Genomic DNA, 23,874 nt, shown 5'->3' on the forward strand with positions numbered 1-23,874 from the left:
AGTGCAAGACACACACTGGATCCCATTTTTTCCACCAAAAGAGCCAAATTTTCCCACACCACTGAAGTAACCTGGATAGGCCACAACATTGTCCACTTCACCATCGACGGCCTGCTAGATGCCCCGGCGAGACCCAAACTGCCTACAGCAATTGGGGCAATGTCACCGAAACCCCCTGGATCACAGCCCTCAAAGAAGCAAGACCCATCCCCGCAAAACACCCTCGAACTCTGCGTGCAAAACTTCTTCAACTGGATCTCCTCAGCCGCCGACACCATTGCCCCTGTGAAGAACACCACCAGCAGCAAACCCACCAAGCAAGCCAGATGGTTCACCCCAGAGCTTCTGACCCTCAAATGCCACTGCAAGAAACTAGAGAGACACTGGCACTCCAACAAGACCCCTGCCAACCTTGACTCCTCCAGATGCGCCCTTACCAGCTACACCACCATCTCAGAGAGACCAAGAAAGAAGCTCTCACCACCAGCATCGAGGCAAGCACCAACCACACCAAGGAACTCTTCAGCATTGTCAGAAAATTCTCTGCCCCTCTGCCATAGAGAACACGATCCATCCCATCCAACCCCTCTGCAATATTCTTTCAAACTACTTTCACGACAAGATCTCAGACATCTACAGCAACTTCGACCCCCAACCCACCAATCTCAACCACCTCTGCACTTAAACCTTCATCTTCCTCCCCCACTGTATCACCGACTGGGAGCAGCTCTCCATCGAAGACACCATCTCCATCATGAACTGCACCCACTCCGGATCCCCCACGGACCCCTGCCTGCACCACATCTACAACCTAGGAAGAGAAGTAATCATATGCTCCCTTGCAGAAATCCTCAACACCTCCATCAGCACAGCCACCGTTCCTGATGCCTGGAAGCACGCTGAGGTCAAGCCCCTCCTGAAGAAACCTTCAGCCAACCCCAACAAACTCAAAAACTACCGACCCCTCTCGCTTATCTCCTTCCCCAACAAAGTCTTGAAAAAGGCCATCAACCGCCAGCTCATGCACTAACTCAAAGAAAACATCCTGCTCGACACATCCCAATCCAGCTTCTGACCTAATCACAGCACCGAGTCTGCCCTGATCGCAGCAACAGACAACATCAGAATCCTCCTCGACCTGGTTAAAACGGCTGCCCTCATCCTCCTCGACTTATCGGCAGCCTTCAACACCATCTCCCGTCACCACCACATACTGGCCCTGCGGATCTGAGGTAGTCACCACCATGGGTAATGAACGGTGCAGTAAAATGGCTGTCCCTCTTGAGCCCCTGGAGAAGCCCGCATGGTAGGCCCTATTGTATCCTCCCCTCAGCAGCATGGGGCATTGAGTACCAAGCAGATGGGTTTCCTGCGGCAGGACCATAGACGGGGCGAAGCGACGAAGGGTGCTAAACACCGCGGATTGTTTAATTTTATCAAGGAGCCCATTTACGTTCCAGGATAATACCCTCTCAGCAGATTGGGACATAAGCAACTGATCGAGGACCCTGTGCTCCGAGTACCCACCCGGCATTTCCAGTGTGACCTGTCAAACCCATCCTCAAAGGAAAAACATTGAGTCAACTTGTCAAAAAACAGCAAAACAACCTCTGAACTCCCCCCAACTACCCACCTCCCCATACTTCCACCCCAGAAGCATCTGTCACACCAAACAGCAAGAACAAAGTGTTTACAGTAGTTGTGGAGTGGTGGACCCATCCATTTAGGTCTGAGTTCTGCAATATGGCCAACCGCCGTTCTTCGCCTCATCTTCGGAGGGGGCACCTGTCCACACCCTCCCAAGAATACACAGCACAAGGATCAGAGTCAGGAAAGCAAGGGAGAGTGGCTCGAACACTCCCCCTCCGCATCTCACTCAGCTCTCTCGAGTATACAGAAAGTATATAGGTCAGCATCAGGGGAGCAAGGGAGACTGGCTCAGGTGCTCCCTCCCAACATCTGGAGCTGATCGTTTTCCCACCGGGCCATATAGAGCGGTCTCTCCACTGGAGAGAGTCAGGTCCCGCTGTGCATCCTCCAATGAACCGCTGCGGAGGCCACTCCTTCGCCTCCGACGGGACCCGGTGCGCCTGCGGCCCCTCTGTGCCCCCAAGGAGCCAGTTGATCCACCCCCGGGCCGGCAGCTTCCCGGTCTCTGAAGCTAAGGAATCTCGCGATCATCGGCCGCCGAGGCCCACCAGGCGGCGGCCGGGGCGCCAGGTCCCTGTGGGCACGCTCAATGGCGAACTCGGGGGACAGCCACTGGTCCGGGACCCACTTCCGAATCCAATGCTCCAGAAGGTCAACTGCTGAGCTCTCCTCTACGCCCTCCGAGAATCCCACAAAGCGCAGATTGTTGCGTCTGGAGCGGTTTTTGGCGTCCTCTGCTCTGTGGTGCAAATCGCCCGTGCGTGTCTGCAGGTGGGCAACTTTAATTTTAAGCTCTGCAATTTCATCCTCCGCCTGGAAGACCCGGTCCTCAACCTCTTTGAGGACTGCCTTCCGGAGGTCCTGTCCCAGCAAGCCCACGTCTTCTCTCACCTCACCGACCTTAGTTCCCACAGCCTGCTGCGAAGATTGAATGGCTTGAAGGATAGCATTCACCCCACCGCCTGCCGTGCAAATTGATCAATGCGTTGCTGGGACGCGGGAGGCTGCTTGGCCATTTTGTCCTTTCCCATGGCACGTATGGACCCAGATCCAAGAGAGCACCCCCAGTTCCTTCCACCAGCTCAGTCACAAAGGGGACCCCTGGGGACCCCCAACAGGACACTCCATGGGGGGAAAATTAGAAGTGAATGCACGCCGGGGTCCACCGGACAACTCTCAACAGTCCGCCAGGGCCCCTCTCTCAGAGCATCCACAGCCTTCGCTGTCCATCATATTCAGGCTTTCCCTGTCTCCAGAACGCCTGCCACAGGCTGTCACCCTCGCCACCACCAGTCTCAGGATGAACCGGGTCTCCGCCGCTTCTCTGGCCTCTCCTCCCTGTCTGGGGGCGTGGCACGGGCCTTCAGCCACGATCCCTGCGGCCTCCTCACCACTCTCTCTCCTCACCTTTGGGGGGACAGGGGCCCCGGCACCGCTCCTCCACTGGGGTCCCTTGCACAGGGCGGTCACAGTCTGTAGCCCCCAAAGACGCCCTGGATTTCAGGACCCAACGACCGGCACTCCTCAGGGCGGGGGGGCCGGCAGTACCTCAGCCCAGGTGCGCCGCCAGCAGAACCAAACCCCAACCCTGGCAGGGACCACTCCTTCAATTCGGACCTCCGTCCGCTGTCGCGAGTCCGGGGGGCACCGACTCCCCCCCACCCCACCGGCCCGTCGCCAGGCCCAGGGCCGCGGCACGGTGCACAGGCCACAGTCCGGGGGCCCACAACACCGCTTCTCCTCTCTGCCGCGGACGCGGTGCCGTTCCGTTCCAGGCACGGAGGGCGACGTTCCTGGCTGGGACGCGCCCTCACCCGCGCAGCGGACCACCTTCTGCTGCCGCTCAGGTCCGATCGCGGCCTACCTCCTCCTACGAGGCCGCGCACAGGACACCCGCACAGACGCAATCGCCGGAGCCCAACCACAACTCTGCTGCGGGTTCAGGGGGAAAGGTCAGACCTCCTGCTTCCGCACCACACCTCCTCACAGGCTGGGGCAAGATAGGCACCGGGACAGCGTGGCGTTTGAGGGCGGATGACGGAGGGGTCCGGAACACTCTTAGAGTGCGACTGCCATCTTGATGCCCTTGACCACGCTTTCGGTTAAGTAGTGTTATAACATAAATAAAACAAAATAGTGATATTTAGATTGCTAATAGTGTAAATACAAGAACAGACCAGCATATCTGACATTCTACTGTGCATGTATATCTCTTATATCCAGAAACCAAATTAAAAACCATGCCTCTCTTCAATACTTGTAAAGTGACAAGCTGTGTGTCTTTGTTTCCCTTCCCTTCCACTTGTAGGTAGGTGTAAGGCTCCAGATAGCTCCAGTGAGAACAAAAGGAGGCCTGATAGCCACTTAACTTCGGCCTTTGTTTTGGCCCCAGCTCGAATTTAAAATAAAAAAGCCACCTCATTGCTGCGTACATGTTGCTGCTAAGAAGGAAAGCAGACAACGTGCAGGGGCTGCTGAATGTGTCGTTGTGTTAAAACATTACACTGGGATGAATTCAGCATATTATAGTGGGGCACAACTACTTGGCAGGGTGGACGGTGTCCACCTTGTGAAAATAGTGGGTGGATGCCATGTACCCACGTGTAACCCTGACTTGTACCCTGGCGGTCTTGTACAATGTAGATATGAAATGTTTTGAAGAAGTGGCAGAGAAAACGATTTTTACTGTTTAAAAATACCTCAGGCTCCAGGCAGAATGTGAAGATCCGCACCCCAAATGCAGCTCTAAGACGGTATTGTAAAACATATCCAGAGGGGTGTTTCTTGGGTTCCTTGAGCAGCTGGTGGTTCCTGTGCAGTATCTTGTGTATGTACAACTGTTTACGATCCATTGTCCATGCTCTTCAATATTATTGTGCTTAAGTTGATTAACCATGTTACTGCCTCTGTGCATTTGACTCCCCAGGAATACCATGGCTGAACTGCCAAGGATTACTGAGCACATCTGAGATGGGCAAGAATAAACACGATTGTGTGCATTACAAATATTCCTGCGCTGTTATATCACTCTAGGGGGTTGTAGGGCTATTTTAATAGAGTAAACAACACTCAATAAATCAAATGTCCTACCAATGCTATATCTTCAAAGAATAGGACATTTATTTACAGGTAGTATCGTTATAATTATGACAGCCATAAAGTGGTAGTGATTTCTGGGGCTGAATGACAAACCCAGATGCTAGCATTTATGTGCTATATTATAACTAGACAAGGACAAACGTAGTTACCCAAATCTAAACAAGGGTCCGGTGGTACTCTTTTGTCTCATTGCCGCAAGGACACATCATTGGTAATGCACTTAATCAGCATCACATTTGTTCACTAATGTGACAGACAAATAATGAAAGCACAAGAAATAAAATGCCTGTCTCTTTTTGCAGAGATTTGTTCCTCACACCATATTACAAAAGGTGCTGTAGATACGGTGATAAACAGCGCAAAGGACACAGTTCTTGTGTAGCTTCTAGACATAAAGGGGCATATTTACATGGAACTGATGCATCAGCTCTGACGTGCCAGTTTCCTTGTGTTGCTCTGCGCCTCTCTAACAACGACACTATGGTAGAGCTGTATTTACCATACAGAATACCATGGCGCATGTTAGCAAAACAGCGTCCAAATTTTTGCTGCGATGGTGGCACTTTGCTGGACTAGCGCCAACTATTTTGACGTTAGTCCAGCAAAGCTTGGGGAGGCCCAGAGGAAATAGACTAGCTTCCCTATAAAAATGATGTTAGAAAGGGCAGTGAAATCTTGTAAATTTCACTGCGCTATTTATTTGGGTCTCCCTGCAGGAGAACGCATCCCTTACATACATTATTGGGGTCATTACAACATTGACAGTAAAAGCCGCTTACCGCCGTGCAGAAGACCACCAACACACCGCCGCGGCTGCGGAATTCCGCCACGGTCATTAAGACCCACAGCTCGGAATCCGCCAAAATCCAGACATCAACACAAGCCTGCCACACCAAAGGTCAGTGATAAACTGGCGATATCAAAACCGACACCGTCACGCCAACAGGAGTACGCCCACACTATCACAACCCACGAATCCACGTGGCGGTCTTTCAACTGCGGTATTTTATTGGCGGTACACACCGTCGCGCTCAAAATACACACACACTTACAAAACACTACCACATTGGACAATTACAAATACACACTCCTGATACACATACACACACCACTCCCACACACCCAATACAATATAAAACACACACCCACAAAACCTTACGTCAACAATTTGCAACTGAAGGCCAGAGAGAGACACCACTATCTACAAACTAGCATCCACAGGCACTCAACGCCATCACTCACACAACATCCAAGCACCTCACACAACACACCTCTAAATATCACCCCACACATCACAACACACACACACCACCCCACACATCACCCACACCACCCCATGGCCCCGCAAAGACACCCCAGGTTCTCTGAGGAGGAGCTCAGGGTCATGGTGGAGGAAATCATCCGGGTAGAGCCACAGCTTTTCGGATCACAGGTGCAGCACACCACCATAGCTAGGAAGATGGAGCTATGGCAAAGAATTGTGGACAGGGTCAACGCAGTGGGACAGCATCCAAGAACACGGGATGACATCAGGAAGAGGTGGAACGACCTACGGGGGAAGGTGCGTTCCGTGGTCTCAAGACACCACCTTGCGGTTCAGAGGACTGGCGGCGGACCCCCACCTCCTCCTCCAGAACTCACTACATGGGAGGAGCAGGTCTTGGCTATACTGCATCCTGAGGGCCTCACAGGAGTAGCTGGAGGAATGGACACTGGTAAGTCAAATCTTTAACTACTTCATCCCCCACCCTACCTGCATGCTATCACATACCCCCACCCTCGCCCTCACCCCATCACTCCAACTCCTCACGTATGTCCCAATATCACAAACCACACATCCCAAACCCAAGCCCTGCATGTAACACCAAAGCATGGACACTGCACATACGCATACACCCCCCTAAACCATTATCACACAAGGTACTACACAGGAATGCAAGCACTGGGGTACATAGTCACCCACCCATTGCACCCCATGGCACACACAGATGCAATAATCATGCCTTTACACCCCTGCAGGACCCCTACCCAACGTCACCGGACAGGAGGGTCCAGATATGTCCACTCCACCCACAGAAGAGGCCCACAGTGATGACAGCAGCTCTGTCCAACTGGATCAAGATGACCAGCCCAGGCCATCTGGAACCTCGGGACAGTTGGTTCCCCTCACACTGGCACAGGCCACTACAGAGCTTCCCCCCTCTGGAAACATCAGCACAGCACCCACCGGGCCCATACCTCTGTCTCCAGGACACGTCAATGAGCAGTGTGTCCACCACTACAGGGAACCCAGGCTAACCCACCACCAAAACAACACCAGGGACCTGGGGGTAGTGGTAGTGGGCACACGGTTCAGGGGACAGAGGCCCAGGAACACAGGGGAACTGGGAGGGCTGCAGTGCGACAGGGGGAGGACAGGCCCAGGGAACCCACTCTCCAACATCATGGGAGCCTACCACCATTCCCAGGAGACAATGGCAATGGTACTGGCCAGGTTTCAGGAGACCCAGCGTCTGCAGGAGGAACAGTATTTGGGGTTCAGGGAGGAACTCAAATCCATCAATTCCACCCTGGGCACCATTGTAGGGGTGTTGAAGGAACTCGTCAACACCAGGAGGGACACTGTAGCACAACAAGGGCTCCCTGACACTAGCCTGGACGATGAACTGTCCACCACCTCCACCGGCGCTAGTGGACAGGAGGCACCGCCACAGGACCACCACACCAGCACCCCACCCCCTGCAGATGGAGAACCACCCCGCAAGCGGTCCCTGAGATCCAGGACAAAGACAGAGAACAATGTCAAGACCCCTGCCAAGAAATGAGACCACCCTGATTGTCATCCTTTTGTCCCACTTTGTCACCCTGTCCATCTTTAAACTGCCCCAGATCCACTTTCTATGCCCCTCTGGACAATGCACCTGTGAGACTAATAGACTGGACTCTGCCATGGACATTCCTCCACCATCACCCACGACCATTTTACAACCCACTCCACTATTTTGCACTTAAATAAACACCCCTAAATCACAAAACAATCTGGAGTCAGTCTGTGCTTTCGAAAATGTGTATTAGCAATAACAGTGGCAAAATGCTATATTAAATGTAATGTCAACATACCTATGTCACACAGCTCTAGTACATGCGGAAACAAAGCAGATGTCACACAGTGGGACCCACATCTGTGAAATCGTAAGGGAAAGTGACAACTCAGTGACCATACACTGGGTGAAAACGACAGACAGATGAGAGGTAGTAGAATTAAATCAGATGTAGCAGGCAGTGTTGTCTTCTTACCTGTGTCTCACTGGAAGTATTGCAGGATCACAGTGTTCCTGTTGTCTATGTCCTCTTCTTCTGCTTCCTCGTCTTCACTGTCCACAGGCTCCACAGCTGCCACAACACCTCCATCTGGACCATCCTCCTGCAGAAAAGGCATCTGTCGTCGCAAAGCCAAATTGTGAAGCATACAGCAGGCCATGATGATCTGGCACATCTCCTTTGGTGAGTAGAATAGGGAACCACCTGTCATATGGAGGCACTGGAACCTGGCGTTCAGGAGGCCGAAGGTCTGCTCTATAACCCTCCTAGTTCGCCCATGGGCCTCATTGTAGCGCTCCTCTGCCCTTGTCCTGGGATTCCTCACTGGGGTCAGTACCCATGACAGGTTGGGGTAACCAGAGTCACCTGCAAATGTCGAGGGACAACTGTTAGACACACACTAACTCATAGGGACATCCCCAGATGCAGACACCTAGTCACACTGTATTGGGTCCATGTCCTCACCTAATAGCCACACACAGTGCCTCTGGAGTTGCCCCATCACATAAGGTATGCTGCTATTCCGTAGAATATAAGCGTCATGCACTGAGCCAGGAAATATGGCATTCACAAGGGAGATGTACTGGTCTGCTAAACACACCATCTGCACATTCATCGAACGTTAACTCTTCCGGTTTCTGTACACCTGTTCACTCCTGCGGGGGGGGGGACCAAGGCCACATGTCCCAGGGCATAGAAATCACCTTTCACTGTAGGAAAATCCTCCACCTGAGGGAAAATGATGTAGCTTCGCATGTGTTTCAGCAGGGCAGACAACACTCTGGACAACATGTTGGAAAACATAGGCTGGGACATCCCTGATGCTATGGCCACTGTAGTTTGAAAAGACCCACTTGCTAGGAAATGGAGTACTGACAGCACCTGCACTTGAGGGGGGATTCCTGTGGGATGGCGGATAGCTTACATCAGGTCTGGCTCCAACTGGGCACACAGTTCCAGGATTGTGGTACAATCAAGTCTGTAGGTGATGATCACATGTTGCTCCTCCATTGTCGACAGGTCCACCAGCGGTCTGTACACCGGAGGATGCCGCCATCTCCTCACATGCCCCAGCAGACGGTGCCTATGGAGCAGAACAGCGAGCAGAGAGTCAACCAACTCTGAGGTACGTAAACACAGCTTAATCGGAAAATATTTGCAAATTGACATATGCCTGTATTAGTGTTTAAGCAAGGCCTTGATATGTGTGACGCAGTCCAAAATAATGCCATGTGGGCCCATGAAATGGCAGCTGCCTGACCTGTAAAGTGGGACAAGGGGATATGAGGTAACTGCTCTGGCGTTGTACACCATCGCGGTAGGTGGTCGAAGACTGCCGCGCTGTCCTGCATTGGTTAACATTGGACCCAATGGGTCCCAGGAGCCAATGACGATGTACGCCGGCGGTGACGGTACGCAACGCCACGGACGTGACCGCCATTTTCTCTCTGTTCAATCACTTGATACCTGATCTTCGACAGGAGAGGATCTACACTGCAAGTGCTGATGTGACCTCAGTCTGGAAGAGACAATGGCTTGTGTGTCTGGGGAAAGGGCCCCTGCCTTCAGCACGGAGGAGTTGGAGAACCTAGTGGATGGGGTCCTCCCCCAGTAGACGCTACTCTACAGTCCTCCAGACAAACAGGTAAGTACAATGTGAGCATGCTGTATGGGCAATGCCTGTGTGGAGTGGTGTGGATGAAAGATAGGGGGGGGTGAGAATGAGGCGTGCATGAAACGACGGTGAGTGCATGTGCGTCATGGCAAGGGTAGGGATGTGGGCCAATGACTGTGACGGTGCGGACGGTAATATCTTCTCCTTTTCCCCTGTACTATTCCTGTAGGTCAGCGCCCACCAGAAGAAGGACATTTGGCGTGCCATCACCAAGGAAGTCCGGACCCTGGGGGTCTACCACAGACAGAGCACCCACTGACGGAAAAGATGGGAGGACATTCGCCTCTGGAGCAAGAAGACGGCAGAGGCCCAGCTGGGGATGGCCTCCCAACGTGGGAGGGGTGCCCGTCGCACCATGACCCCCCTGATGTTCAGGATCCTGGTGGTGGCGTACCCGGAGTTGGATGGGCACTTGAGGGCATCACAGCAGCCACAAGGGGGTGAGTACACTCTCATTCTGCTGATTCAGCGTGCATTGTAGGTGTCTGGGTGGGGGAGGTGGTCTGTGGGTTCCACTAGGCCAGGGCGAGTTTAGTAGGCAAGGTCCTTTCTTAAGGCAGGCCCTGTGGCACCCCACCCCACCTGTGTACAGTGCCAACTACATCTAGTCAGGCTCCTGTGACATCCATGTGTGCAGCAATCGGGCATAGCCTTGTAACCCATGTCCCTGTGATTGATTAGGGAACTCCAAGTGCACGGCGTAGTGCAGGGGGCGTCTGTGTCTGTAGTGTCCGCCAACAGTAGCGGTATTGCATGCACTCAACATGTCTTTCCTTCTGTCTCCCCGACGCTTTTTGTGGTCTCCCTGTTCTTGTGTGCATTAGCATCATCAGGCAGAGGAGCAGTGGCACCGGAGCAGGAGGGAGCTGCATCCCACATGGCCCTGGAGGGCGACACAACGGAGTCTGAAATCACCAGTGGGACGGAGGGCGAGGGGAGCTCCATGGCGGGGACAGGAGCTGATACCAGCGATACGGACTCCTCCTCTAATGGGAGCTCCCTTGCGGTGGCGGGCCCATCTGTGCCCCCGCATCTACAGGTACAGCCACCACCCCCCCCTACCAGCACCGCCCTCCCAGCAGCCCCTCAGCGTGTGTCCTGTGCCCGCTCACCCAGGAGGGTGGGCATCTCCTTCGCCCCAGGCACCTCAGCCCCTGTCACCCCTGCTGCCCTCAGTGAGGAGGCCATTGACCTCCTCAGGTCCCTCACTGTTGGGCAGTCTACCATTTTGAATGCCATCCAGGGTGTAGAGAGGCAGTTGCAACAAACCAATGCATACCTGGAGGGCATTCATTCTGGTCAGGCAGCCCATCAGCAAGCTTTTCAGACTCTGGCCTTAGCACTGATGGCAGCCATTGTCCCTGTCTCTAGCCTCCCCCTCCAACTTCCTCCACCCAGACCCAAACCCTTGTACCTCAGCCTATCCCAAGCACACCATCAGACCAGCATGCACACACGTCAACACACAAGGGAAGCTCTGGCATACATAAGCACCACACATCCCACAGGCACTCACGCAAGCATCATACACATGCAGACACACCAACATCCACTGCCTCCACTGTGTCACCCTCCTCCTCGTCTCCCTCCTCCCTCCCTGTCTCGTCTCCACTCACACCTGCATGCACTACATCCTCAGCCACTACATCCATCACCAGCACACCCACCACCACGTGCAGTCACCACCCCCACTACCATTCACACATCCCCTGTGTCCTCTACCAGTGTGTCTGTAAGCCCACCTCCCAAGGTAGACAAACGCAACCACACACCCACCCAACAGCCATCCACCTCACAACAGCCTCCAGCCCATGCACCTTCACCCAAAGTCACCAAACGTACACCTCCTACAACCACTACCTCTTCCTCCACTCCCAAACCCCCTCAATCTACCCGTCCCAGTGTTCCCAAAAAACTTTTCCTGTCCAACCTTGACCTCTTCCCCTCACCTCCCCCACCCCTTCAGTCTCCTAGGGCCCGCTTCTCCAGGTCCCAACCCAGCACCTCAGCCACAACATCTGCGGGACCAGTGGTGTCAGTAGTAACCGGCTTCTGGAGTGCGCCAGGCAGCAGGGCAGCCAGTGTGCCAAGGAGCCAGAGCACGGACAGTCCTATACCTGTAAAGCACAAAAAGTTGGCCGGTGAACAGCGGGAGAGAGTAAAGAAATCAGCCACCAAAGCCGCTCCCAGGGGTACAGTTGGGAGTGTGGAGACAGCTGCGCCACCATCCATGGTGGGGAAGGGGCACAGTAAAACCGTCAAGTCTGGGAAAATCTGCACGGCGGACAAGACCGCCACCAGCATCGCTGCCCAGGACACCAACGCCACCAGCATCGCTGCCCAGGACACCAACGCCACCAGCACCGCTGCCCAGGACACCGCTGCCACCAGCACCGCTGCCCAGGACACCTCTGCCACCAGCACCGCTGCCCAGGACACCGCCGCCACCAGCCCTGCTGCCCAGGACACCGCCGCCACCAGCCCCGCTGCCCAGGACACCGCCGCCACCAGCACAGCTGCCCAGGACACCGCCGCCACCAGCACCACTGCCCTGGACACCGCTGCAACAAGTATTGCAGGCCAGTGAGCGCCAAAGATTCCGACGCTACTGAGGCTGCCACGAGCAGGATGAAGCACTCTGGGCACCAAGCCCCCTCCAGAACCAGTGGAGAAAGGCATCCACTACCTCTGTCCTTGGCAGGATGAAGCACTCTGGGCACAAAGCCCCCTCCAAAACCAGTGGAGAATGTTATCCACTTGAGTGACTGTGGCTTTGCACTCCCCAGGATTAAGCAGTGGGCAAATCACCCACTGTAGAGACTTGAGAGACTGTGGCTTTGCACTCCCCAGGATTGAACAGTGGGCAAACCACCCACTGTAGAGACTTGAGAGACTGTGGCTTTGCACTTCCCAGGATTGAACAGTGGGCATGGAGCGCCCTCGTGGATCTGGCGTCGTGCACTCATCTGGCTGAGGTGCCCCCCCCTTCCCTTCCCCCTGAGGTGCCTGTTTTTTTCTATCTGATGCCCCAGAAGTGTTCTCTCCGTCTTGTTCAGGTATCATGCCTTTTGGGCCCAGTGGTCCACGGACTATGATAGTGGAATACCTTGGACTTCTATTCTTGGTGTATATATTTGTTTATAGTGTACATATCTTTATATATGTATATATTTTTTATTACTGTATTTGAATATATTACAATCATTCGACTCATTTCCTTTTGTCCTTGCATTCTTCCAGGGGGGATTGGGGGTGTAACTGTAATGTATCATGATGTATTAGTGTGTGTGTTGTAGTGGGTGAGGGTGGGGGTGGGAGTGTTGCGTGTGTGTGTCACTGGTTTTTCCCTCCCCCACTCCCCTGTGTCGTAGGTGCAGTACTCACCGTGGTCTTCGCCGCCAGCATTATGCAGGATTTACTCTTGGGGTAATAAGATAAGAATCTACCGGGTCCCCTGTGAACATATAGCATTTTGTGCTGCACACTAGATTTTTTAGAACATCAGTCTGATGCAAATTGAGCTGCACTGAGGGGAACTCGGGGGTTTTCAGGACTCCTCGGGTAAGTGGCTATCTGGGACTTTAAATAATGATATCTTAGAAAGCCTTGGGGCTAGAAAGGTGGTTGAAAGGCAGAACAAATGGCTGTAGAATCAGGTCAGCTCCAGTCACTCAAACTAGGCCCGCAGCGGCTATGAAAGAAGGAAGACCACTGGGTGCCTCTAGGCTTCAGAGTGACTAGATGCAGGCAGAAAATGGCAGGAGCAGGTCAGGTTTGGGCAGGGTCACCAATTTAGTTGTATGAACGAGTCTCTGCAAAACCAATATACATGTGAGGCTTGTCTGTGTCCCTTTTACTACTATCCGGTCCTGCTGGGCCGCAGGGCTTTCAAGACTCCTTGGCTGTCCACAATAAAGATTCTTCGTCAGTTGGGCTTTGTGTAGACCTTCCAGTGATCAAGGGAATATCCGCTCTCCTCATCAGGCAGTCCAACATTTAGCTTGTTAATGGATTTGCTGCCTGATCTAGCACAAATCAATTGATACCTTTATTGAAACCAAACTATAGCTCTTTGCAGCACTTTTAATTATAGCGAAGGTGGTTGAATTTGGTGCATTGTTTTACAAAGACAGATGATATCCCGAATCTTGCAGATTTTGGTAGACATTTTATTTATCTGCTTTTCTTACTGCTTCTCAACAGTGCTGAATACCACTCCGGCGCATAATGGTGATAAAGGTCAGACCTACTTGACCCTAAATTAGATTTCTTGTTCTTAACAAAAGCATCACAGACATGGAAAACCTTATGTCAACTAGATAGGCACCAGTACTTTGCCCTTACATAGTATTAGGGGGATTATGTTGCAGGCAGTTAACCTTGGTACTCTCAGCAGGTGCTTCTTATAAAAGACATTTGCCAATGGAGCCGATGCTTAGGCTAGATGCTAGGGCTCCAGTAGACAGGTCTTTACCAGGTTTGCCATTATCAACCTGGCTCAGACTCTTTCTTGGGACGGAGGTGACCCTATTCTGCAGTACAGTGTCTATAGCGAGAGAACAGAGGCTACAGGCAGTCACAATGATACAAGAATTGTTCATAGTATATAATTAATTTAGCATAGTAGGAAAGTTCTCCTGTGGCATTGTTTTCAGAGTGACCCACAATAAACTCCATGATCCCCAAAAGACATTCTGTTGTGGCAATGGGTCTGTCTATTTCAACATCAACTGACAAAACAGTAGACTTAACGTTGTCATGTGGAAGGCCCAGTTTAGATGTCATTGCAGGCAAGCCGGTATTCTACATAGTGACACTCAATGGAATCTGGTATCTTTTGGTCAACTGTAATGTTTACATGTTCAGACAGGATAGTTTGGTCACCCATGCATATGTTGCCACCATCAAATAAATATTCTCTGTGGATTTGTAAAATGCAAGAGTCTACAGTTTACAAAAATCACATAGCAGTTACTGTTGAGCTCATCCAAACAATCATCACATACTCTCTTAATAAATGTACTTCTGTTACAGAGAAAGAACATGCTAATTTACAACTAGGCACCATAGCACGTAAAGGAAAAAGTATCTCTAAATTCAAACAGATAATTATGTTTTTTTTAAAGTGTGCACACCCAGGGCTATGTTCCGAAATTACGCCAGTGCCAGGCAATTTCCCCTACACTTGCACTGTTCAACCAGTGCAAAGATGACATCTTCCACTGACTGACCGTTGGTATCAGTTCTGTTTATGTTCTCTGATCTGAGACTGTAGCAGAAGGACGTTTAAATATGGATACATGGACTTCATCCAGAAGACCAGAGGGCCCAATGTGAGCAGAATTCTGAACTGGTCCTTCCCTTGTGCACAGTGTATATATCACAGCCACCGATGCACCAATGCAGATTAAAGTTGGTAAACATACAAACCATAATAACATTTTAATTATTTGTTACAAAAACATTACTTAATCAGATCAGATCAGATCAGACTAATTCAGCAAGACCTCTCATTTGAAGTAAAACAAAATTAACCAACATCAGTCTAATAACCAGAAGTAAGCACTGCTTCTGGAGGCCGTTGTTTCTGAAGATTTATCAAGAAGGAACTGGTCTACTAATGTTTTCACACTCCTAGCCTACAAGTTCTGACAAATGCAAAAGCAACACGTTACTCAGAAAAGGTATTTGTTTGCAAATACCTGGATATAGACAAGATTCCTAAAGCAATTCTACACTATACATTGTTACAAAACAGAAATGTATTCATATTAAGATCTTATAGCCAGTACGCTGATTATGTTGCCTTCAATTTACAGGTGAGCAAACATCTCAATGGAAGTAAACTAAAAAGTGCATTTTTTTCACCGAACCCACCTTTAGCATCTGCCGGCTCAAACAACTTACAGTAAATCTGTCATGCACAAATTTATGGCTAAAGTGTGTGCATGTCAATGTGGGTCCCAGATGGTATACCTGAGTTTTAGCAATGTCTTATATGTAACTCAAAAAGTGCTCTTTTGCATGAATATCATGAACTACCATCCTTGTTGCTAAGTAATCAATACTGATTACGTTATATAGAAACATATTTATTTGTATACACACACAGATATAGATATGTTTAGTACAAATTTTGTTTCTCATAACTATTATCGCTTATAGGTCTCTTTGCTTTTAATTTTAGCAGGATTTTGCAAGAAGCCATTTCAGAAAGTCATTCTGACAGAACCACTATGAGTATGTCACTCTGTATTTTATATAAACAACTGTCTTTTCATGGCACTTATGTGTGATGGCAATCCATGAGACCATATACGAGCTGACCTGAATATGAATGATCCCACTAAAATTAAGAGAATAGCGGGTATTTAAAAATCTTCCTCTGTCTCTGAATACTATTTTCATGGTTGAAATTAAACTTTTTACTGCGGCATGGTACCATGAGACAATATTGTGCATTCATCTGCCAAAGATACTAACTAAACCAAGACCGATATGCCTGTCTCTGGTATTTGGTTTTTAACATATGCTACTTATGTATGCATGTCATGCAAGAGCGCCACACCTGATTAAAGTACTAGAATAGTAGGTTAATAAATTTGCATAACAACAAAGCTGAGGTACAGTGGTCAGATGAGCAGTAACAGAACTGTGACACCATGGCTGTAAATTAACAAGAATCATGGTGTCCACATCAAGGAATATTTCTACCTTGTGATTTTTCTCAATCCTTCCTCCCAAACATATATCTCTCATGTGCCTATGGTGCACATGCAATTTGCTACTTCCTACTGGGGGGATCAGGAGTTAGTACCACTTGTGCTGTCCTATGCTGGAGAAATGCCCAATACGGCTAATCCTGCCACAGTACTGTATTTCAAGTATGCAGGTTATGTCCTAAGGCCTATGTGGTCTAGCAGGTAAAATAATTTCAAAATAAGCAATCAAGGCTCTTAATTCCTAGTATGTGCACCCTTCCGCTAACTAGGCAGAGCATCTTGAAATTATCTCATTGTGTTCGAGGAGCTGGTGCAATGCTATCCAGGAAGGGAACATCTGATTGTTATTGGATGCATCCTACTAGTAGTCATGCAACTGCCACACTTGTAGATGTTTGTAGACAGAGTGCATAGAAGTGTACATAATGAAGTTGGTAATTGATTAATGGCAGAATAGCTCTGTCAGTGTCTAAGATGAGTCTATCCTCGCTAGTCTTTTTTGAAAGCTTGTCATGTCTGTTTGAGGAAAAAGAATGAACAGCGGTTTCCCTGGCTCTCTGGTGATAACCCTTGTGACAGAGGAAAAACACAAAACCTCTTCAGACATTTCGTCCTGTATGCGGTGAATCTGCACTGATCTGCAACATATTTGTGCCAGTGATAACATCATTGTAGCATAAGAAAAGCAACAGGTTATTGCAAGTTGGTCTCAAGACTTGAAGCGTCGTCTTGCTCTCAGCAGCTTAGAGGTCTGCAGCAACATTTAATTACTTGCAAATCTTTGAAGTGAAATATTCTGAATTTGAGGGAAGATGTTATTGTGTCATAAAATACTTTGTAACAGATGACTGTACACTCCTTATTTATGTTCCGGATATAAGAATATTCTAAAGTGTCTCTCAGCCTTATTTTAGAGGAGTCTAAAAAAAGATGTTAATCAACGCAAATGTTATTTCTGTAGGTGAAATTACTTTTACACTGGCATATTACTCGCCATCAGGGATATCAGTGGTTGAAACTCGTAGCTCAATATTTATAAGTGATATTGGGTCTCTTATGAAAGTAGAAGTCTTTGAGTAATTATTTCACCTCGGCCCTTTATAAAGAGTTCCATACTTTGTTTTCGTCTTCTGAACCATGATATTAAAGATCTGGATATTATCTAACCATCTTTCATAGCTCAGCAGGTAATTTCCTGGCTCAACATCTAGTTACATTTTTTTGCTTTTCGAACTGTAGCGTTTGGGTTAATGCAGTGGTCTTTAGGAACTACGGTTGAGTCAAAAGTAAATATATCCTGGCGCCAAGTTCTGAAACTTAAAATGTGTTGTCAAGCATGATGTCGAAACTGCTATTATCTGAGTCATATCTATAATGGTCAATGCTTCAAAGGAACACATGAAAAACCAGTTAGTGTGAAAAACAACTGCAGACTAATGAATACGCATCAGTCCGGGGTTGCACGTAGAGATTTTGCAGACATCAGTATCCTCTAAAACAGCACACATATTTTGAATGTAGGCAAGAGTTCAATTTATATATCACAGGTTTGCTCTAGAGGGAATCTATCACCTCTGACACTTCCGTACATATCTTATATCTAAAGACACATTTTTAGAGTGGCATAACAAGTGCCTTAAATGTGCTTAAACGGGTTTAAGGGGGAAGAGCTTTACTCGTGGTGCGGCCTAAGAAGCTTAACCGAGTTTCTATCAAGAGACATGACCGTAGTAAGTAAGAGCATGGCTTAATGCATGCTAAATTCAATCATAAACAGAACATTTTCCAGACAAAGAATAACAGAAATCAGAAGGCAACAAAGTACTTATAGAACAGTTCATATAACATCAGTACCCCTGCCCGTATGCTATAAAACACCTGATGAGGCAAATTTAAATGTAAGCAGTGCACTGACTTCTTGCTGTCAGTTGAATAGTCATGTGTACCAAGTGGATAGCATGGTTACTCAACTGGAAGGAAATAATATATTAGGCTCTGAAATACCAATGATAAACTGCAGTAGCCACTGCAGATACTATTCAAGAATCAACCAATGCCTTAAGACCCTGAAAAAGAGCCTCTCAATTTCATCTGTCTTTGGTTCCATATCTGAAAACATTGGGCGTGTTCAGAAACAGGTGGAATTCAATCAGTGAGTGCTTACTTATTGCCCAATCAGGTGGACAATTCACTGGGGTCGACGATTAGGTAGCACCATGACCGCCAACAGATGTTGTCCAGTGCAGTTCACATCTTACCCGGACTAACACAAAATGCTGATGATAAAAAGTGAGCAGGGACATCATTACAGTGACATTTTTCTTTGGCTGTGCATTTGTTTTTCTTCACGAATTAAAAGACGGAAAAAGAGAGTCCAATATGGCCCTGTTTCAATGTCAATTTATTTCCTTTGCAGGGACTTCGTTATGCCCCCCTAGAGCACTGGCACATAACCATGTTAGGAGGCTCACAAAGTGTATTTTGTAGTTCATAAAGAGGGCATCTTTGCATAGATTAGTTACAGTTTCCAGCGTAGTGCTCTCTAATTAAGTATTATCTCTAGAAGTTAATTTCTGGCTAAGATACAGTTTCCTTGCGTGTTAGTTAAAGGTAGACCTGTGTATGTTTGTCTGTACAGTGTGTGAATGTAAGAGGGTGATATAGGCACAAAGACAATAGCCTAAATGGGGTTATGATTGTGCTAAGCATTCATCTTTTTGACTTGTTAAAGCTTTCGCATAATTACTACAGGTTTATTGGTTCTCTCGTGTGTGAATCTGCTGATGCCGCTTTAGGGTTGAAGAATCAAAGAACCTCTTCTGGCATATATTACAAATACAGGGTTTCTCTCCTGTGTGCATTCGCTGGTGTGTGATAAGGTGTGGTAACTGTCTGAAGTTCTTTCCGCATATTTTACATGAATGTGGCTTCTCTCCGGTATGTATTCGCTGATGTATTAATACGGCTTGTTTCTTAGAAAAACTTTTCCCACATTCACTGCATATGTAGGGCCTTTCTCCTGCATGTAGTCTTTGATGAGCCAGCAATGCCTGTAGCTGCTGGTAGGTCTTTCCACATTCATTACAGATGTATGACCTCTCTCCTGAGTGTATTTGCTGATGCTCTGTCAGTGTCAGTAATTGTTTGAAGCTCTTTCCACATTCATTACATACATACAGTTTATCTCCAGTATGTAGTTGCTGATGTGCTGTTAACAAATGTGGCTCTCTGAAACATTTGCCACATTCATTACATATATAAGGATTCTCTACCACATCTTCTCCAATACTTTTCAGGTTTGTTGTTGATTGGAGCAAGCTCTTCTCACATTCTGAACATGTATTCAGTTCTTCTTCATTGTTTGTTCTCAAATGTGCAGTCATGCTTTTTTGCTTACTAAAACAAATTCCACATTGACTACATATACAAAGTTTCAATTCCGTGTGTGTTTTCTGATGCACAGTAATGTTTGTTGATTCGCTGAAACTGTCTCGACATTCAGACCACGGATCAGGTCTATGTCCTGTGTAGTTTCCTTTATCTTTGGAGATTTGCTGAAAGTCCCTAGCACAGTCAGTGATTGTAAATCCTTTAGTTTCATTGTGGATTGTGGGATGGCTGATGAAATCTAAATTGGTATTGAAGCTCCTCTCGCACTCACTAAAAGTGTGCATCATCTCCAAGCTGCTTTTTTGCCGTTGTTCATTGCTGTTTATGGATTGCCTTACACCTTAGGCACAAAAAAAAACCAGCTTAAATATATATTGATCACAACGCCTTATTCCAACAATGACTAACACTGTAAGGAAAAGAGAATAGCAATGTATGCCGCTTACCAATAGGTCTGTTAGGCTCTCTGCTAAAGCAATCCCATTACAAGCAGAATCACATTATAACACAACACATATGACACAGCACAACTACAGGTCATATCAGGAAAATGTGACAGTGGTTCTAACGGTTTATACAATAACCATCAAACAGATGCAAAAAATGCAATTAACTTTGTAATTTGCTATATTCCAAACCACAGAGAGCTCATATTTTGATATATACACCTTTTTCAATTATACGATTTAGCTAACAGAAAGCAAGTTAAAATGAAGAACAAAGAAGAACTGAGTATTCTGAAGCCAAGGTTAGCACAAAGAATGCATTAAAAACAAAGCCTCATTCAAGGTTGGGACTGGATGCTGAATAAGATGGAGCATAACTAGAGGAGCCCCTGTCCTCAAGTGCTCTTGCGGCCTAAATATCGTGTTCAACTTGATCAGTACAGACCCCCCATCTTGTGAGGGACTGGGTGGTGTGCACGTCTCTGCCACTGTCTTTGTTGGGCCTGGAATCTCTCTACCTCCAGGGAAGGGAGGCATATCACTGGGTGTGGGTGGCCCCACTCTCTCGGGCTGCAAGAAGTTTTGGGCTGAAACCTAGGAAGTGCAGTATGGCACGCTTGGTTCTGAGTAAAAGCGGGGTCACACGAGGAGTTGCCAAATATTAGGATCTCTGTTTTGCCACCAGCGTTTAGGAGAACTGTTTCAACTAAAAGGAGGAACTAAATTATACCATCTGGTTTACAAATAATGCACTATAAAATCCTCTATAGGGCTTACTACACATGAACGCAACTGTTTAAGTCTGGTACGGCCGATAATGACGTGACTAGGGCTTGCAATAAAAGGAATACACTTTGTAACATAGTTTTTGGTCGTATTCTATGTTAAATTAATTTTGAAATCTATGGTCCTGATTTAAAGTTATGTGTAACTAAATTATTGCAACGCATTTTATGTGTTATTTGCGTTCTGCATACTTATGTAATATTTGACTTTTTCTCACATGGCTTTACCGACTGGGGAGAACTAAACCCAGCCAAGCCAAGCCAAGCCTTATTTATTGTTTTTGTTTCTAAAGGGGGACTATACAGTGTTCCTTAGGTAAGAAAAAAGCTTTCCCTACCCTCACTTTCGGCCTTCAGCCCTTCTCTGCACCGCCTACCACCCCTACTGACCAATTCATGCGTAAAACACTTGCCCTGCAAAGGTGTTAAATGTGCAAGGTAAACCACAAGCAACAGGGCATTTTGTGTGTTTTACGAATGGAAAAATCAGTACCACACCTTATTCCCAGATTCCATGGAGTCCTGCTTGTGACAGCATGCCACTGAGGTGAATTTACCAGTAATGGTAATATTGCAAACTATTTTACCTGGGGCTCAGTACCATGCAATTCGGAATCAGAGCCTATATGTGATATGTTAGCATGGTCACAACAATACCTGTTCCCTTCGAGGCAAAGGTTATGCTGTTAAGGATGTGGGAGGATGCACCTCCACTTAAAATAAAATACTACAGAATCTAGGGCTAGGCCATAGCATGGAGAGATGTGGCGAAGGGTAGTGGAGAGGTGCCTTAGCCTGGGACCTGGATCTCCATTATGAATTGTTGCTTAACTGCAGAAAGGAGGGTGTCTGTCGAGACCAGAGGGTGCCCACGACCTTTTAAGAAGATTTGGGGTCAAAGGATGACTTTAATTGGCTACTTTAAGGCACCAGAACCTCAGCCATATAAGGTGGACAGAAATACTCCACGTCTTCCTCTTCTTAGTAAATGTTTTTAATGTTGTTGACTATTGGCCAGTAATGAAAGAATTATATTGCGACATGTAGCTAAACCATTTGTCAGCCCCCTGCTAACATGTACACCAAACCAGCCAATATTATGTATTATGTGTTTTTGTGTTACAAAATCTATACATTTGTCTATAAAAAGCCTTGAAGCATAAACAAGAAAAAGGGTGTATATCTTAAGAATATCATCAATAATATTGTGAATATTTAGTAGTATACAGCGTGGATGCATCCACGGGGCAGCGGTGAGCTTTATAAACCTGACAGTGGTTTCTGGTAACATACAGAGGATAAAAACAAAGAAACGTAAGGGGACATAGTATTAAATCATTTAAGCAGTACCAATAAAATTCAGACGTGATCCTTGGTGTCACTTTTGTATACTCTGCTACACTACAGAAACCATAACCCTTCCTTACTGAGAACCCAACTTGGTGGCACAACTGGAGGGAGTTTCGTAAGAAGAGGAATGACAGCAAAAATACTTGGTCTTCATTCAATAAATCTCCTGTCTGTCCTATGTGTAGGTATGCACATTACTGAGGCAGCTATAGCAATTGTAGTTATGGTTCATCGGCACTTAACACTAAAAATAAGTTTTTTGCTTTTGCTTATAACTTTGATTCTTTTTGACTTATCTGCACGACGTTTTGCACAACTGGCTAGGATTCAGCATGCCAGATTTCATGCTGATAGGATAAGGTAACATTAGTTGCAAAAAACAAAGTGCGTTTTTTTTCATTTTAACTCTCATATGAAATTGTGTTTTCTGCCATACAAAAAACGACTGAATAGATTTACAACAAACTTTGCATGAAAGTAGCACATCACCCATAAAGTGTAATTTTTAATTTGTGCCATCAAAACCATATCCTGCCCCCAAAAAGGCTGTTCGCGAACTCAGTAGTTATAACAATAAATAAACGGATTTAACAAGAAAAAATAAACAATATTACATACACAAAGAAATTATGTAGTAATTATGTCAAAGGTAAAGTGATATGTAATGTTACCAGTGATATCATCAAGGTCGTTTCTGATGGCTTCTGAAACATCATCTGTGTGGTCATAACCAGTTCTTTTGGTGGCGGTGGTGGTGTGGGGTGCAGACTTATGGTTTTGATAACTGGAGAAAGAATTATAGTTTGTGTAACTTACCGTGACCGACAACGGGCTTTTAGGTTTCGAAGTGGAATTATATTGTCACTTGAGCTGTGTTTTTGTCAATAGTTAAGGTTTACACCACAATGTATAGGAAATCTGATTTTTGTAACATTAATAGATTTGGCAGCTTTTGACCAATCTACAATGTGGAAAGAGAAAGGTATGAGGATAAAATCCGGTGCAGATTGGTTAACCAGTTTAAAAGGTATAAAGGTGGTCCCAAAATCATTTTCACTGGGCAGTATAGTGGGATTTCCCATCAGAAAGTTTTCTTCATGTATATCTCCAAAATACCTGAACAGATGATCACCAGATGTTTATGGCATAGCGACCTTTTGGTCGTTCAGTACATTTTTGGGGTTTGGTGAAAATCCTTTCAGTTGTTTGGGGATTTGAGGCAAAAAGGGAGTGTCCAGTGCGCATGTCAAGTGTAACAGTAGAACCCTAGTACACATACACAGAACTCTGCATGCTCACTGGCCACCCAGAAGTGTTTTCCTCCCAATGTTTGCAAATACTGACACGATAACAATAGAAAAACGTAAAAAACACAGACAAAAGCAGCATAAAAGGAGAGCCGATGCTCTACATTCATAGGCGGGTAGGTAATGAAG

At 47.3% G+C, this 23,874-nt stretch overlaps 1 protein-coding gene across 12 annotated transcripts in view; it reads right to left on the reverse strand.

Annotated features, from left to right (window-relative positions):
* The window catches only part of LOC138299112 (zinc finger protein ZFP2-like), a 193,739-nt gene that overhangs the window by 42,788 nt on the left and 127,077 nt on the right, over window positions 1–23,874 (reverse strand). For 6 of the 12 annotated variants that reach the window (XM_069237157.1, XM_069237183.1, XM_069237174.1 and 3 more), the window contains one exon: window positions 13,815–20,197. The exons of 4 other annotated variants lie outside the window; for them this stretch is intronic. In XM_069237157.1, coding sequence (XP_069093258.1) covers window positions 19,221–20,197 — 977 coding nt within the window. In that variant the 3' untranslated portion in view covers window positions 13,815–19,220. Of the gene's footprint in view, window positions 1–13,814; window positions 20,267–23,040; window positions 23,223–23,874 lie in introns of those variants that run through there. 2 more of the 12 variants (XM_069237214.1, XM_069237191.1) reach the window with 2 other exon arrangements.

The sequence above is a fragment of the Pleurodeles waltl genome, chromosome 1_2 (genome assembly GCF_031143425.1).
Source record: "Pleurodeles waltl isolate 20211129_DDA chromosome 1_2, aPleWal1.hap1.20221129, whole genome shotgun sequence".
Classification (NCBI taxonomy): Eukaryota; Metazoa; Chordata; class Amphibia; order Caudata; family Salamandridae; genus Pleurodeles; species Pleurodeles waltl.